Genomic DNA, 18615 nt, shown 5'->3' with positions numbered 1-18615 from the left:
GCCCCCTGGCGCGCCCAGGTGGGTTGTACCCACCTCGGTGGCCTCCCGCACCCCCTCTTCGCCCTATAAATTCACAAATATTCCAAAACCCTTCGGGGTTAACCTAGACGAGAAGTTCCGCCACCGCAAGGCTCTGTAGCCACCGAAAACCAATCTAGACCCCGTTCCGGCACCCTGCCGGAGGGGGGAATCATCTCCGATGGCCATCTTCATCATCCTGGCGGCCACCATGATGAGGAGGGAGTAGTCCACCCTCGGGGCTGAGGGTTTGTACCAGTAGTTATGTGTTTAAACTCTCTCTCTCTCTCTCTCTCTCGTGTTCTTGGGGCACGATCTTGATGTATTGCGGGCTTTGTTAATATAGTCGGATCATATGTTGTTTCCCCCTCTCTATCTTGTTGTGATGAATTGAGTTTTTCCCTTTGAGATTTCTTTATTATCGGATTGAATACTTTTATGGATTTGAGAACACTTGATATATGTCTTGCAATTGAATACTTGTGGTGACAATGGGGTATCGTATTGATTCACTTGATATATGTTTTAGCACTCAACTCGTGGATTCCCGAGGTGACATTGGGGTAATCTAGGCATAGGGGTTGCTGCACGTTCTTGTCTTTGTTTCTCCGGTAGAAATCTTGGGGCACTCTTTGAAGTTCTTTTTGTTGGATTGAGTATTATGAATAGGAATTTTCTTTGGTGTTATTTTAGTACGAACTCTAGGATAGATCAAACGGAAAGAATAGCTTTGTGTTATTTTAGTATGAACTCTTGAATAGATCGAACGAAAAGAATAGCTTTGAGGTGGTTTCATACCCTGCAAACAATTTATTCTTATGTTCTCCGCTAGATAGGAACTTTGGAGTGATTCTTGATCGCACTTTGAGGGATAGTTATATGATCCAATTATATTAGCATTGTTGAGAGATTGCACTAGCGAAAGTATGGACCCTAGGCCTCATTTTCAAGCATTGTAATACCGTTTTTGTACCCGTTTACTATTTGCTACCTTGCTGTTTTTATTTATTCAGATTATAAAAATATATTTCTACCATCAATATTGCAATTTTATCACCATCTCTTCGCCGAACTAGTGCACCTATACAATTTGCCATTGTATTGGGTGTGTTGGGGACACAAGAGATTTCTTGTATTTGGTTGCAGGGTTGTTCGAGAGAGACCATCTTCATCCTACACCTCCCACGGATTGATAAACCTTAGGTCATCCACTTGAGGGAAAATTGCTATTGTCCTACAAAACTCTGCTCTTGGAGGCCCAACACGAGTCTACAAGAATAAAGTTGCATAGTAGACATCAAGCTCTTTTCTGGCGCCGTTGCCGGGGAGGTGAGTGCTTGAAGGTATTTCTTTAGATCTTGCAATCGAATCTTTTAGTTTCTTGTTTTATCACTAGTTTGGTTTATAAAATAAAACTACAAAAACATGGAATTGTGGTTGCATCATATTATTGATCATCTTTATAATATCTTTCTTGAAAATGATGGATCGAAAAATTGTGCTCAATTGTTAGAAGAAGAAGTCAATAAAATGTGTGGTACAAAATATTTGAATGATGAGCATGATTGCAATTTTGTTAGTATGAATTCTTTGAATATCCATGATGCTAATGATATGCAAAGGCATAAGCTTGGGGATGCTATATTTGATGAAGATGATATTTTTAGTCCCCCCAAGTTTTGATGAGAAAATTTATTATCATGAAAGCATGCCTCCTATTTATGATGGTTATATTGATGAAAGTGGATTTGGAGAGGTCCTGACTTTATTTAATGATGACTCCACTATGTTGGAAGAGGTTTCAATTGATTATGACAACGAAGTTCCTATCTATGATGATTATGGTGATGACATGTATGCTATAAATAATAATGATAACCATGAAACTTGTCATCATGATTTTAATTTTCAATCCCATGATATTTATTTTGTTGAGTTTTTTCCCACTACTATTGATGAGAATAAATTTGCTTATGTGGAGAGTAACAAAATTTCTATGCTTATGCATCATGAAAAGGATGATTTATGTGGTAGCTATATTGTTGAATTCATTCATGATGCTACTGAAAATTATTATGAGGGAGGAACTTATGCTTGTAGGAATTGCAATAAAATCAAGTTTCCTCTCTATGTGTTGAAAATTTTGAAGTTATGCTTGTTTTGCCTTCCTATGCTAGTTGATTTGTGCTCCCAAAAGTTATTTGCTCACAAAATCCCTATGCATAGGAAGTGGGTTAGGCTTAAATGTGCTTGCCATGTGATTCATGATGCTCTCTTTATGTTTCAATTCTTATCTTTTATGCGAGCATCATTGAACTCATCATGCCTAGCTAAAAGGCATTAAAGAAAAGCGCTTGTTGGGAGACAACCCAACACTTTTACCTACTGTTTTTGTGTGTTGACATGATTAGGCTACTGCAGTAATCATGTTTTATAGCTTTTGTTCCAATAAAGTGCCAAGTAAAGCCTTTAGGATCTTCTTGGGTGATAGTTCTTTGATCTTGCTGAAAAACAGAAACTTTTGCACTCATGAAAATAATTGTCATAAATCACAGGAACGTGCTTTTGCTCTGTTTCTTTTTGCAGAATATTCATATACAAATTGACCAGGTTGTCCTAAATTTTCAGAAATTTTGGAGTACCATAAGTATGCTTGGAGTACAGATTACTATAGATTGTTCTGTTTCTGACAGATTCTGTTTTCAATGCATAGTTTGCTTGTTTTCTAGTTTCTATGTCTCATATTGCTCAATATAAATTGTGGAAGCGATATGCTACAGTATGCATTGTGTGGAAACAATTATGAATCTTGTCTTTGACAGTACCAAAAGTGAAATGGTTTGCTCTTTATCATACTAACCTATCTCACAAAGTTCCGTTAAGTTTTGTGTGATTGAAGTTTTGAAGTTTTGGGTGAGATAATCATGAATCTTGTCTTTGACAGTACCAAAAGTGAAATGGTTTGCTCTTTATCATACTAACCTATCTCACAAAGTTCCGTTAAGTTTTGTGTGATTGAAGTTTTGAAGTTTTGGGTGAGATGTCGATATGAGGAGAATAAGGAGTGACAAGACCCTAAGCTTGGGGATGCCCAAGGCACGCCAAGTTAATATCCAAGGAAGATCCTAGCAACTAAGCTTGGGGATGCCCCGGAAGGCATCCCCTCTTTTGTCTCCAACATTATTGGTAACCTCACTTGGAGCTACATTTTTATTCGTCACATGCTATGTGTTTTGCTTAGAGCGTAAATTTATTTTGTTAGGATTTGATTTCTGTTATTTATAATAATTTTTTGCATCTTTATTTTCAATAAAAATTTCAAGGATAGCCTCTACCATGCTTATTTTGCAAGTATACATGTTGTTGTTTCAAAACACAAATTTATCTCTGTTGCAAAAATTCCCTAGGAAAGTCAGAATGTGATTAAATGTTAAAACTTTTTGCCTAATAAGCTCTGATAAATTTTCTACAGTGTGGTAAATTTTCATAATTTTTGGAGTCAGGGAAGTATTGATACTCTTGCATTCTTTACAGACTGTACTGTTTTGGCAGATTGCTGTTATGTTTGCATTGTTTGCATATGTTTGCTTGTTTAATGATTCTATTTGAGGATAGGAGTATTAAATATGCAGAGGCATTTAGTATGCAATGTTGAATAATAATTTTTGTGATTTTCTACAGTAGATAATGATAAGGTGTTTGCATTGGTTTATACTAACTTATCTCACGAGTCCTTGTTGAGTTTTCTGTGGATGAAGTTTTTAAGATTTAGGGAAACCATGATATAAAAGGAATTAAGGAGACACAAAAGCTCAAGCTTGGGGATGCCCAAGGCATCCCAAGATAATATTTCAAGAAGTCTCAAGCACCACTACTAGAAAAACGGCTATAGCTAATATGGACATTAATGGCGCACCATGTATGTGGTGCGCCACTGCTATATAGCAGTGGCACACCAGATACAGGTATGCCATTATTGACATATTACTAATGGCGCACCTGGTGTGTGGTGCGCCATTACTAGTTTTGAAAAAAAAATAAAAAAAATTGTTAGCAGTGGCGCACCAGGGGATAGTGCGCCATTACTAGTTGACATAGTAATGGCGCACCTGTACAAAGTGCGCCATTACTATGTGTATGACTGGGTCAAACCTTGGTCAAACTTAGTAATGGCGCACTTTGCATAGGTGCGCCATTACTATGTCAAACTTAGTAATGGTGCACCTACATAAAGTGCGCCATGATACGTCTCCAACGTATCTATAATTTTTGATTGTTCCATGCTATATTATATGCTGTTTTGGACATTATTGGGCTTTGTTATACACTTTTATATTATTTTTGGGACTAACCTATTAACGGGAGGCCCAGCCCAGTATTGCTGTTTTTTTGCCTATTTCGGAGTTTCGCAGAAAAAGAATATCAAATGGAGTCCAAATGGAATGAAACCTTCGGGAACGTGATTTTCAGAACGAACGTGATCTTGAGGACTTGGACCCTATGTCAAGACATCAACTAGGAAGGAACGAGGTAGGGGGGCGTGCCCTCCACCCTCGTGGGGCCCATGTTGCTCCACCGACGTACTTCTTCCTCCTATATATACCTACGTACCCCCAAACTACCAGAAATGGAGCCAAAAACCTAATTCCACCGCCGCAACCTTCTGTACCCGTGAGATCCCATCTTGGGGCCTTTTCTGGAGCTCCACCGGAGGGGGCATCGATCACGGAGGGCTTCTACATCAACACCATAGCCTCTCCGATGATGTGTGAGTAGTTTACCTCAGACCTTCGGGTCCATAGTTATTAGCTAGATGGCTTCTTCTCTCTTTTTGGATCTCAATACAATGTTCTCCCCCTCTCTTGTGGAGATCTATTCGATGTAATCTTCTTTTGCGGTGTGTTTGTTGGGACCGATGAATTGTGGGTTTATGATGAAGTTTATCTATGAACAATATTTGAATCTTCTCTGAATTCTTTTATGTATGATTGGTTATCTTGGCAAGTCTCTTCGAATTATCAGTTTGGTTTGGCCTACTAGATTGATCTTTCTTGCAATGGGAGAAGTGCTTAGCTTTGGGTTCAATCTTGCGGTGTCCTTTCCCAGTGACAGTAGGGGCAGCAAGGCACGTATTGTATTGTTGCCATCGAGGATAACAAGATGGGGTTTATTTCATATTGCATGAGTTTATCCCTCTACATCATGTCATCTTACTTAAAGCGTTACTCTGTTCTTTTGAACTTAATACTCTAGATGCATGCTAGATAGCGGTCGATGTGTGGAGTAATAGTAGTAGATGCAGGCAGGAGTCAGTCTACATGTCACGGACGTGATGCCTATATACATGATCATACCTAGATATTCTCATAACTATGCTCAATTCTATCAATTGCTCAACAGTAATTTGTTTACCCACCGTAATACTTATGCTCTCGAGAGAAGCCACTAGTGAAACCTATGGACCCTGGGTCTATTTTCCATCATACTAATCTTCCATAGCTATTTTCATTGCCTTTTATTTTACTCTGCATCTTTATTATAAAAATACCCAAAATATTATCTTATCATATCTATCAGATCTCACTTTCGTAAGTGACCGTGAAGGGATCGACAACCCCTTTATTGCGTTGGTTGCGAGGATTTTATTTGTTTGTGTAGGTGCGAGGGACTCGTGCGTGGCCTCCTACTGGATTGATACCTTGGTTCTCAAAAACTAAGGGAAATACTTACGCTGCTTTACTGCATCACCCTTTCCTCTTCAAGGGAAAACCAACGCAATGCTCAAGAGGTAGAAAGAAGGATTTCTGGCGCCGTTGCCGGGGAGGCTTCGCACAAGTCAAGATTTGATCTCCCGACTACAAGCCATTTCTGGCACCGTTGCCGGGGAGTCTACGCAAAAGTCAACATACCAAGTACCCATCACAAACCCTTATCTCCCGCATTACATTATTTGCCATTTGCCTCTCGTTTTCCTCTCCCCCACTTCACCCTTGCCGTTTTATTCGCCCTCTCTTTTCCGTTCGCCTCTTTTGCGCTTGTTTCATCGTTATGGCTAGCTCGGTCTTCATCCCTTCGTCTCCCGACTTTGAAGTCCTTCACTTCAAGCAAAGGCAAGGGGAAAATTTACAAGATGCTTGGTTTAGGATGCTAGAATCTTATCGTAGTTGCAACATGGAGGAAGATTTCAAAATTTTACTTCGCAATTTTTATGTTGGGCTAACCCTATCCCATAGGCAACTCCTCGATTTTTCCGCCAAAGGGATTTTTCTTGAAATTGATCCTAGCTCCGCTTATGAAATTATAGAGGGGATAGTAGGAGTACTTCCCCTACAAAAAGAATCACCCCTTACCCAAGAAGTAACTCAAATTCTAGAGAAATTATGTGAATTGCAAAAATTTGGTGAACCTCTTAAAAATATTGGTGGGAATATCAACCGCGTGAATAATTTGATTTCCCTTTGCAATAAGCGGTTGGATGCTTTAGATCAAAAGATCACCGATCATAACTCCATTAAGAATTTGAACACCAAAGATGTCAATACCTAGATCTATCCTTGCTTTTATGCCTAGCTAGGGGCGTTAAACGATAGCGCTTGTTGGGAGGCAACCCAATTTTATTTTTAGTTTTTTTACCTTTTGCTTATGTTTAGGAATAAATGTTTGATCTAGCCTCTGGTTATATTGGTTTTTATGTTTTAATTAGTGTTTGTGCCAAGTTTAACCTATAGGATCTTCGTGGATGATAGTTATTTGATCTTGCTGAAAATTCCAGAAACTTTCTGTTCACGAAAATAATTGTTAAAAATCACCAGAACGTGATAAAATATTGATTCCAATTGCTGCTGATCAATAAACAAATTGTCTAGGTCTTCCTATTTTGGCTGAATTTTTGAGTTCCAGAAGTTTGCGTTAGTTACAGATTACTACAGACTGTTCTGTTTTTGACAGATTCTGTTTTTCGTGTGTTGTTTGCTTATTTTGATGAATCTATGGCTAGTAAAATAGTTTATAAACCATAGAGAAGTTGGAATACAGTAGGTTTAACACCAATATAAATAAATAATGAGTTCATTACAGTACCTTGAAGTGGTGTTTTGTTTTCTTTCGCTAACGGAGCTCACGAGATTTTCTGTTAAGTTTTGTGTTGTGAAGTTTTCAAGTTTTGGGTAAAAGATTTGATGGATTATGGAACAAGGAGTGGCAAGAGCCTAAGCTTGGGGATGCCCATGGCACCCCAAGATAATCTAAGGACACCTAAAAGCCAAAGCTTGGGGATGCCCCGGAAGGCATCCCCTCTTTTCGTCTACTTCCATCGGTAACTTTACTTGGAGCTATATTTTTATTCACCACATGATATGTGTTTTGCTTGGAGCGTCTTGTATTATTTGAGTCTTTATTTTTTAGTTTGCCACAATCATCCTTGCTGTACACACCTTTTGAGAGAGACACACATGATTCAGAAATTGTTAGAATACTCTATGTGCTTCACTTATATCTTTTGAGTTATATAGTTTTTGCTCTAGTGCTTCACTTATATCTTTTAGAGCACGGCGGTGGATTTGTTTTATAGAAACTATTGATCTCTCATGCTTCACTTATATTATTTTGAGAGTCTTAAAATATCATGGCAATTTGCTTTAATTATAATATCATGAGAAATTTGATGCTTGATAATTGTTTTGAGATATAAAGGTGGTAATATCATAGTTGTGCTAGTTGAGTAATTGTGGAATTGAAAATACTTGTGTTGGAGTTTGTGATTCCCGTAGCATGCACGTATGGTGAACCGTTATGTAACGAAGTCGGAGCATGAGGTATTTATTGATTGTCATCCTTTGTGTGGCGGTCGGGATCGCGCGATGGTTAACTCCTACCAACCCTTCCCCTAGGAGCATGCGTAGTAGTACTTTGCTTCGAGGGCTAATAAATTTTTGCAATAAGTATATGAGTTCTTTATGACTAATGTGAGTCCATGGATTATACGCACACTTACCTTTCCGCAATTTTCTAGCCTCTTCGGTACCGTGCATTGCCCTTTCTCACCTTGAGAGTTGGTGCAAACTTCGCCGGTGCATCCAAACCCCGTGATATGATACGCTCTATCACACATAAACCTCCTTATATCTTCCTCAAAACAGCCACCATACCTACCTATTATGGCATTTCCATAGCCATTCCGAGATATATTGCCATGCAACTTTCCATCGTTTCGTTTATCATGACACGCTCCATCATTGTCATATTGCTTTGCATGATCATGTAGTTGACATTGTATTTGTGGCAAAGCCACCATTCATAATTCTTTCATACATGTCGCTCTTGATTCATTGCATATCCCGGTACACCGCCGGAGGCATCCACATAGAGTCATATTTTGTTCTAAGTATTGAGTTGTAATTCATGAGTTTAAGTAAATAAAAGTGTGATGATCATCATTATTAGAGCATTGTCCCAAGTGAGGAAAGGATGATGGAGACTATGATTCCCCCACAAGTCGGGATGAGACTCCGGACTAAAAAAAAGAGGCCATAAAAAAGAGAGAAAAGGCCCAAATAAAAAAATGAGAGAAAAAGAGAGAAGGGACAATGTTACTATCCTTTTACCACACTTGTGCTTCAAAGTAGCACCGTGATCTTCATGATAGAGAGTCTCTCATTTTGTCGCTTTCATATACTAGTGGGAAATTTCATTATAGAACTTGGCTTGTATATTCCAATGATGGGCTTCCTCAAATGCCCGAGGTCTTCGTGAGCAAGCAAGTTGGATGCACACCCACTTAGTTTCTTTTGTTTGAGCTTTCATACACTTATAGCTCTAGTGCATCCGTTGCATGGCAATCCCTACTCCTTGCATTGACATCAATTGATGGGCATCTCCATAGCCCGTTGATTAGCCTCGTTGATGTGAGACTTTCTCCTTTTTTGTCTTCCCACATAACCCCTACCATTATACCTATTTCCACCATAGTGCTATATCCATGGCTTGCGCTCATGTATTGCGTAAGAGTTGAAAAGGCTGAAGCGCGTTAAAAAGTATGAACCAATTGCTTGGCTAAAACCGGGGTTGTACATGATATGAATATTTTGTGTGGGGAAGATGGAGCATAGCCAGACTATATGATTTTGTAGGGATAACTTGCTTTGGCTATGTTATTTTGATAAGACATAATTGCTTGGTTAGCATGCTTGAAGTATTATTGTTTTTATGTCAACATTAAACTTTTATCTTGAATCATATTAAATCTGAACATTCGTGCCACAATAAGAAGAATTAAATTAAAATTATGCTAAGTAGCATTCCACATAAAAAATTCTGTTTTTATCATTTACCTACTCGAGGACGAGCAGGAATTAAGCTTGGGGATGCTTGATACGTCTCCAACGTATCTATAATTTTTCATTGTTCCATGCTATATTATATTCTGTTTTGGACATTATTGGGCTTTATTATACACTTTTACATTATTTTTGGGACTAACCTATTAACCGGAGGCCCAGCCCAGTATTGCTGTTTTTTGCCTATTTCAGAGTTTCACAGAAAAAGAATATCAAACGGAGTCCAAACGGAATGAAACCTTCAGGAACGTGATTTTCGGAATGAACGTGATCCAGAGGACTTGGACCTTATGTCAAGACATCAACCAGGACGGCACGAGGCAGGCGGGCGCGCCTACCCCCTGAGCGCGCCCTCCACCCTCGTGGGGCCCATGTTGCTCCACCGACGTACTTCTTCCTCCTATATATACCTACGTACCCCCAAACTACCAGAAACGGAGCTAAAAACCTAATTCCACCACCGCAACCTTCTGTACCCATGAGATCCCATCTTGGGGCCTTTTCCGGAGCTCCGCCGGAGGTGGCATCGGTCACGGAGGGCTTCTACGTCAATACCATAGCCTCTCCGATGATGTGTGAGTAGTTTACCTCAGACCTTCGGGTCCATAGTTATTAGCTAGATGGCTTCTTCTCTCTTTTTGGATCTCAATACAATGTTCTCCCCCTCTCTTGTGGAGATCTATTTGATGTAATCTTCTTTTGCGGTGTGTTTGTTGAGACTGATGAATTGTGGGTTTATGATGAAGTTTATCTATGAACAATATTTGAATCTTCTCTGAATTCTTTTATGTATGATTGGTTATCTTTGCAAGTCTCTTCGAATTATTAGTTTGGTTTGGCCTACTAGATTGATCTTTCTTGCAATGGGAGAAGTGCTTAGCTTTGGGTTCAATCTTGCGGTGTCCTTTCCCAGTGACAGTAGGGGCAGCAAGGCACGTATTGTATTGTTGCCATCGAGGATAACAAGATGGGTTTATATCATATTGCATGAGTTTATCCCTCTACATCATGTCATCTTACTTAAAGCGTTACTCTGTTCTTTTGAACTTAATACTCTAGATGCATGCTGGATAGCGGTCGATGTGTGGAGTAATAGTAGTAGATGCAGGCAGGAGTCGGTCTACTTGTCGCGGACGTGATGCCTATATACATGATCATACCTAGATATTCTCATAACTATGCTCAATTCTGTCAATTGCTCAACAGTAATTTGTTTACCCACCGTAATACTTATGCTCTCGAGAGAAGCCACTAGTGAAACCTATGGCCCCCGGGTCTATTTTCCATCATATTAATCTTCCAACACGTAGATATTTTCATTGCCTTTTATTTTACTTTGCATCTTTATTATAAAAATACCAAAAATATTATCTTATCATATCTATCAGATCTCACTTTCGTAAGTGACCGTGAAGGGATTGACAACCCCTTTATTGCGTTGGTTGCGAGGATTTTATTTGTTTGTGTAGGTGCGAGGGACTCGTGCGTGGCCTCCTACTATTGATACCTTGGTTCTCAAAAACTGAGGGAAATACTTACGCTGCTTTACTGCATCACCCTTTCCTCTTCAAGGGAAAACCAACGCAGTGCTCAAGAGGTAGCACGCCATTACTAACTTTGACCAAGATCTACACATAGTAATGGAGCACTTTGTGAAGGTGCGCCATAACCAAATGCACCCCCCATGGACCGCCTTTTCAGTTAAAAAAAATAAAAGAAAATGATGGAGATGTCAAAAAATAAAAGAAAATAAGTTTCCCACGTGATATGTGGTCTAGTTGTTGGGAAAATTTACAAATATGAATTTCGACTTTATTTGCAAAATCTCTATGGAATTTAGTAAAATGGGCATAACTTTTGCATACGAACTCGGATTAAAAAGTTTTTTATATGAAAAATCATCTACTCGAAAAGTTACATCCGAATTCAACGGGGTTCCCCGTTGAAGATTTTCAGAATCCCCAAAAACCTAACAGAATAAAAGATATGGGGCTTTTAAGATCTAGAGGGGGGAAAATGAAAAAAAAAAATCAAACTTAGTAATGGCGCAGCATTTGCTAGGTGCGCCACTAGTAAAAGAAAAAAATTGTTTTTGATTTTTTTTTGGAAAAAATGTTCAAAATATGATACAAAATATGACCGGGAAGTTTGAAATATTTTTTCAAAATTTCATCACACTCATGAACATGAACAAAGTCATAGACATCAACAAGGTTTAATAGGATTGATATGATAGATATATCAACAAGTGCCTGTTAAGTGAGATGGAGTTGGGGTTGGATAGAATTGAGAAGTTAAGCGTGCTTGGGCTGGAGTAGTGTGAGGATGGGTGACCTTCCGGGAAGTTTGGCCACGGAGTGCGATTTGACTTGAGATTAAGCATATTGACCCGAGATTAAGCCATAGTGACCTGAGATTAAGAAAAAAACAAAAAAAAATTCAGAATTTTTTTAAAAAATTGTTAGTAATGGCGCACTTCTATGTGGTGCGCCATTACTAATTCAGATAGTAATGGCGCACCAAATGTGCGCCATTACTATTTGTTACGGGTTATTACAGGAGGTTTGTACCGGGGTATGGAGCTATCAGCAGGACTTTAACTGAGTTGTTAAAGAAAGGTGTGGAGAAGAAGCCAGAAAAGCATTTCTCAAGCTCAAAAGTGCTAAGATATGGTGATGCCTTTGAACGTTGACTGGGAGAGCGGCTCGAAAGAGTTGGGACAGACTAGAAGCTTTGAAGTTTATGTTCTTTAAAAAGATAATAGCAATCTTGACTTACATCCGGTCAAGATCCCCGTGAAGGAATGCTGATTGAACATCGAGCTGATAAAGAGGGAGTACCATACCCAAGATACTCCATTAAAGGAAAGGTATGCTTGTTTGGTTTCTTTGGTCCGAGAACACACACCACAAACTCTCGCAGTCGATGAGGAAACGTTAGTCAAACTACATTTCAGTAATCCGTCTGGCCTTAACCTCTACGCAAGGAGATCTTACGTATAGACCCATGATTAGGTAACTACTTCTTCTTTTATTCGGAGTATCCAATGGAAAGTGGGCCTCTATCTACAGGTCATGGATACCTGGGCGCTAGAAAGGTTACCGAACCAGGGTTAAGTGAGGCTGTTCAAACTTCACGGCCTTCACTATCGGATGTATATGAGTAAAATCAGACATCAGTATCACAACCTAGCGTTATCCAGATCTTTCGTTGATCCAGGCGATTTTGGGAAGGACTCAGCATTCTCCCACAAAAGGCCAGGCCTTGAGTTTCTAGCCGACTCATATAAGTCAGGGTGTCAATTTTTTTAGGTGACGTATCTTTCTCTCTGATGTTCTCCGTGGTCTCAAAGGATGATCAGTCGGATAGCGACATTGGTAAATAAAAAGAAGAAGTTTACACGCCGGGTGCATACTTCAGTGCCACTAATTAGCGACTTTTTTTTGCCCTTTACCTACACCATGTAGACCGGAGGATTACACAGAATCCCATTGGCGAGTTTCAGACAGCTAGGTTATTCAAGAAACTTGGAATACCAACTCCAATGCTTGGCTTGCTGAATCAGCATATGGATTACTTCATTGAATTTCTCGGCCCGAGCTCTTGTGATTGGTCCACTTGGCAGGTGGAGTGGATCCTTAGCAGGTTCATGTGTTCCTTGTTTACGTAGCTCTTCTGTTGGATCACGTAGCCCCTCCGTTGGATTACGTTGCTCTGACCTTGGATTACTTGAGTCATTTCTGGGTTTACTTGGCTGCTCCGCAACATGTTGGTTACTTGATCCTTCGCTTTGTTTACTTGGGAGCCCAATACTTATTGGTTGGGAAAATTACCTTCCAAGGAAAATGATCCTCCCACTGGACCGCAGCAGCGGGTACGTGATTAGTTACAACCAACGGAAAGACTTATTGAAATAATAGGGAATTTCCTCATCCAGTCTACTCCTAGGACTACATCATATGCTCCCAACTCCATGGCCAACAAATCAAACTTCAATCAATATCCTTGCATCTCCCACTGTACACCAGAACACATCCCATACAATCAGCCCGAAGAGCATCAATGAGCAGGCCTACTAAATAGGCATAGAGATACATTAGCCGAGTTTGCTTACAACAACTGCTATCACTCTAGCATCGGAATGGCACCTTTCGAAGCACTCTACGGGAACCTTTGTCGTACCCCGATTTGTTGGGGTTGGCACGTACCGACCGACGGGGCCACATAAGATGAAGGAGAGTGCCGAGAAGATTCCACTTATTCTAGATTAAAAGCAGTTCAGGACCAGGTACGCCAACCATGATATTTGGAGTTTGCAGTAGGTGATCATGCTTGACTTCGGCTTGAACCTATAAAGGGTGTGATGCGTTTTTGAGTGAAGGATTAGGTATAGCTGACCGATACATCGGACCTTTCTTGGCCCATATCCCCCTAGCCCTTACTCCCTTGTTTCGGTGGTTGGTCTCTACCTTTTTCTGTCTCTTGGCTAGTTTGTCTTCCTCTTCTTTTTGAGGGTAACGTAGTCAAAATCCTTTATTTCAGGGGATTTCCCTTTTCTTTCCAAATGAATTTATGCTTAGTCTAAAATTGGTAAATACCAAATAATAATATATATATTATTATTATTATTTGAAATATGTACCAGTTTCCTGAAACTAACAAATAGAGTTATAGCTTTGATTGACTTACTAGCTTACGGGAACGCTTTGAATCTCAACTTACTTTGAACGAGTGCTTCCCACATAGATTGCTGGAAAGAGGAGTGAGCCGGGGCAGAACTTGAAGCACGGGAGAAGGAAAAAGAAGTATACAAGGGGTGCGTAGTTGGTATATGTACGGTATAGACCTTTCTTTGTGAATAGCTAGTTCAGTTACAAGGGTGTATACAAAGGTCTGCTTATAGGTTGAAAAAGCCTGTAGAGATAGCCTAGATAGCCAAGAAGATATACGTATTTCATAGAGCTAGCTAATAAAGCTTTTGTTAACTTCAAATAGGCTATTGAATGCAACGGCAAATAAAGAAGAAGAAAGTGCCAGAGCTAAGAGCTAATATATTCCCAGTCTATGCATGGATAAAGGAATGATAAGAGCTATGAGCAGTTTATTAAACTACACTACGGCTAATATATATAAGGACAAATCAACTAGAAAAAACCGTTGCCAAAGAAACCATTTGTTTAAGCTTATTCGTTCGCGCTAGGCTAAAAAACTAGATAGAAGAACTAGAGGCCGCCAAGGTCTTCAACCATTAGCAGGTAGGATCCTTTGCTTACTACTTGAAGCAGAAACCTAGAAGAGGAATTCTTTCTATTCCAAAATCCATCTTCTTTCCGGTCCGCTTCATTCATTCCCTTACTAATAAATCCAATTCATCGCTAATGGCGAAACCAGCCTGTATGTACACCGCACAACTAACCGTTGCTTGGTAGGTTCGATCAGCTCTTCTCACCTTTCCGTCGACATCTACTAAGGCTTCAGCTTAAGTGGGTTCAGCCGCCCCAAATCTGACTCGATCCAGGGTTATATATCATAAAGGGCTTCGACAAGGGGTTTGATTCGTTCTTTGAGCAAAAAGATAAGGTCGGAATACCGGAGTTCTTTCTTTGCTTCCAAGAACATAGATTCCTTCTTCAACCCAGGTCATGACCGAGGGCGGGTATCTCACTCGCATATCTAGAGCCCAGCATCTCTCCTGAACGACACCTTCTGCAGACTCTACTGGTGGTATTTCCCGAGGCGAGGGTCAATATGTGCATTCATATCGGTCAGGAAACGACAATGACTCTTCTTCTTTCCGGGAAGCTATGGGCACCTCACAATTCTTATACGACATTAGTGGAAGCGAACATTCGTAGCATTCATTGTCACCGATCATTGACAAAAGAAGAAAAAGAAGCCGTACGACAACTTAAGGAATCTTTAGATTTGGCGGCTATAGACTCAAAGGGCACAGACAGGCTGCTGGTACTTTTTTTTAGCTAACTAAAGTCCAACTTCCTTTGCCGAAAGAGGATGAAACGGATCAGCCGATTCAACTTAGCATTACCCGACTCGTAACTTCAAGCACAACCATCCATCTCAATCCAAAATCTCCGATCGTCTGTGATCCAAACCCAAACTCTCCTCCGGTTTTGGATATATAGACAGTGCCTGCTCTCAAACCAACCAAGACAGCAGCAAGTTCCTATCGAGAACAAGACGACAGATCAATATGACCAATTTCTATAATATCTCGGGTGAATACGTGAAAAAGTGTTGCTTAGCTCAGTGAAATGGAATAAGGAAGAGAAAGTGTAGTGTGATAAGGGAAGATGCAAGTCAATTTTGAGGTTTTCAAGCAAGGGCTGAGATAGATATACAAACCAGAAGAATTCACATCAGAACCCTTTCCTGCTTCCCCTTTTTACCCATCGGACTCGACTCACATTTTGATCTCCTACGCTTGCTTTCACAGTCCCCCTACGAGCAGCCCGGAATCAATGAAGGAGTTCATTCAGCACCGAGCCGAGCGAGCGTAGATTCAATATGTTGATTGTACCGAACGAAGGATTTGCCTTATCACGAAAGCCACATTCGTTTCGTTTGAGGAAGTCACACGTCCTGTTCCCTATAAATAAGGAGATTCATTCTTTTTTTTCAGAAATCCCCTCTTCTTCCTCCTCAAGCCCCTATCACAAGACCAAGCGGATCTCATCCTGCAGAAGACTCAGAGCGGATCTATCTAATGGCATGGCTGGCTGTCGGATGTGATCTATTCTCGTGTCACATCGCTTTCTTTCTTCTCCCTCCATTTTCTTCACTACTACCGCTTCTACACATAAATCAAAGAAGCATTGTGGAATAGTGGCATTTCGTTAATGGCTAAAATGTTCTTAGTGAAAGGGTTGCCGCAAAACCGGCAAACTCAGAGCGGTCTCTGAAAGTGAATAGGAGCATAGCGGCATCATCCAAGCCAAACACGTCTCCTCAGTCAAGGGTCTTCTCGCGCAAATAAGATCAAAAACATAACAACTGATTTCGCTTAATGCATGTCACCCGCCCGCTCTCAATACAGCAAGTGACTCTCTCTCACAAGACAGAGAAAGATTACCGATTCATCCAATCCAATTTGATCAGAAGTGAGTTCATTGTTGTTGTATAGCGAAACCTTTCCTTGACAAAACCATTCTCAGCTAATAGAAGCCGAGCTATCTATCCAGATCAGGGTTGAACGAAGCGAATGGAAAAGCCAAAGAAAACTTAAATCCATTGCGATTAGAAACCAGTGACTCTACAGCCAGGGCTCGATGGCGATGTAAGATAGAAAGAATGGGGAGTTAGGGCTTCGGTTTCCTCTGTAGCCAGTTTCAATTCCAAATCATTTGCCGACATGCGGACTCACTTCTCTTTTATGGGATGACTTTTATTATCCAAGTTGTCTATTTACGTGGGTGAATCAAGTACAACAAGTCAGGTCAGAGCTTGTGGTAGAAGATTGGGCTCTGCTACGCAGATCCACTCAACTAGGAAAGAAGTACGCATTGCTGACTGACTGTTTGAACGATCCTAGTTACTAGTAGCTAATCAAGTCAGAGTAGGGTGGCCGAGAAGCTTCTTGCCGGTGCCCCCAAAAGCAAAGCACAGACTCTACTCACCCACGCGTTTTCCACCTACGGAGGGAGAAATCATCGAAATATCCTCATCCCCTGAAAGGGAACCCGAAAACAGGACGAGAGTGGATAGGGTGACTAAGGAGGCCGTAAAAATTAGTAGTGCATTTTTGAAAGATAAGATTACAAAAAGGCGAGAGCAGCATAATTGTTAGTTAGGGGTAAGAGGGGACGGGCCCGTATAGAAAGTCAATCCTTCTTTTTCCGATATGCCGCTCCGCAAGCAAGGAGTGCCACGCACGAGCGGAGCGAAAACTAAGCAAGGGGAATTCCGTCATTCCATGGAAAGCATGCGAAATCCTTTGATTGTTTATAGAATCAAAATAACTATATAGTCTTTCTTGTTCCACTTGCAAGGCAAGGAAAATAAAATGTCAGTTTCGTTATTACAACCTTATTTTTTTATGTCAAAGACAAAAAGCTACGCGCAAATTCTCATTGGATCTCGGTTGTTCTTAACAGCGATGGCTATTCATTTAAGTCTTCGGGTAGCACCACCAGATCTTCAACAAGGTGGAAATTCTCGTATTTCGTATGTACATGTTCCTGCGGCTCGGATGAGTATAGTTATTTATATCGCGACAGCTATAAACAGTTCCTTGTTCCCATTAACAAAACATCCCCTTTTTCTTCGCTCTTCCGGAACCGGTACAGAAATTGGTGCTTTTTCTACTTTGTTTACGTTAGTGACTGGGGGGTTTCGGGGAAGGCCTATGTGGGGTACCTTTCGGGTGTGGGATGCTCGTTTAACTTCTGTATTCATCTTGTTCCTTATTTACCTGGGTGCACTGCGTTTTCAAAAGCTTCCTGTCGAACCGGCTCCTATTTCAATCCGTGCTGGACCGATCGATATACCAATAATAAAGTCTCCAGTCAACTGGTGGAATACATCGCATCAACCTGGGAGCATTAGCCGATCTGGTACATCAATACATGTTCCTATGCCCATTCCAATCTTGTCTAACTTTGCTAACTTCCCCTTCTCTACCCGTATCTTGTTCGTTCTGGAAACACGTCTTCCTATTCCATCTTTTCCCGAATCTCCCTTAACGGAAGAAATAGAAGCTCGAGAAGGAATACCACTAAAAACCTAGTTCGCTCTCAAATAAAAACCTAGTTCACTCGCTAAAGCATCCATGGCTGAATGGTGAAAGCGCCCACCAACCTAGAAAGGCAAAATGGGTCAAAAAGTAGGTTCGATTCCTGCCGGATGCACTGCCTCTTAAAGACAGAAACAGAGGAGGGAAAGAAGGTAGTATAGGGAACTTGCTTTTGGATTCTTATCGAAAGTGAATCCCTCTAACACTTCTGTTAGTGTTTTATGAGAAAATCTTTTATAGACACAACAAGTGTGAAAATCCTTAGTCACTAGGCAAGAAAGCTCGATGGGAACAAAAAGGATACAATTTGTTCAGAATCAAAAAATGTACAATTTCAAAGGAAAGAAGGAATGGCAAGTTTCCCTCCATTGAACATCAATCAATCTAGAAATAGGTAAAGGAAGGGTTACATCAAGTTCCATTCCCAGTATGCGAAATCAGTAAACACGAATATCTGTATATAAGAAACTTCTATTCCAATCCACAATCGGTCCAACAAGGCAACTGTCGTCA

General features: G+C 40.4%; 1 protein-coding gene across 1 annotated transcript; it reads left to right on the top strand.

The window, feature by feature from the left end:
- The first annotated feature begins 13742 nt into the window (after nt 1–13742).
- On the top strand, nt 13743–18404 carry LOC123143882 (putative cytochrome c biosynthesis ccmC-like mitochondrial protein). The gene has a single exon (XM_044562879.1). It carries the CDS (start codon nt 17374–17376, stop codon nt 18094–18096), a length of 723 nt encoding a protein of 240 aa, XP_044418814.1. The 5' UTR covers nt 13743–17373; the 3' UTR covers nt 18097–18404.
- Nucleotides 18405–18615: the final 211 nt, after the last annotated feature.

This window comes from Triticum aestivum, chromosome 6D (genome assembly GCF_018294505.1).
Source record: "Triticum aestivum cultivar Chinese Spring chromosome 6D, IWGSC CS RefSeq v2.1, whole genome shotgun sequence".
Taxonomy (NCBI): Eukaryota; Viridiplantae; Streptophyta; class Magnoliopsida; order Poales; family Poaceae; genus Triticum; species Triticum aestivum.
This window is presented reverse-complemented; position numbering and strand designations above follow the sequence as displayed.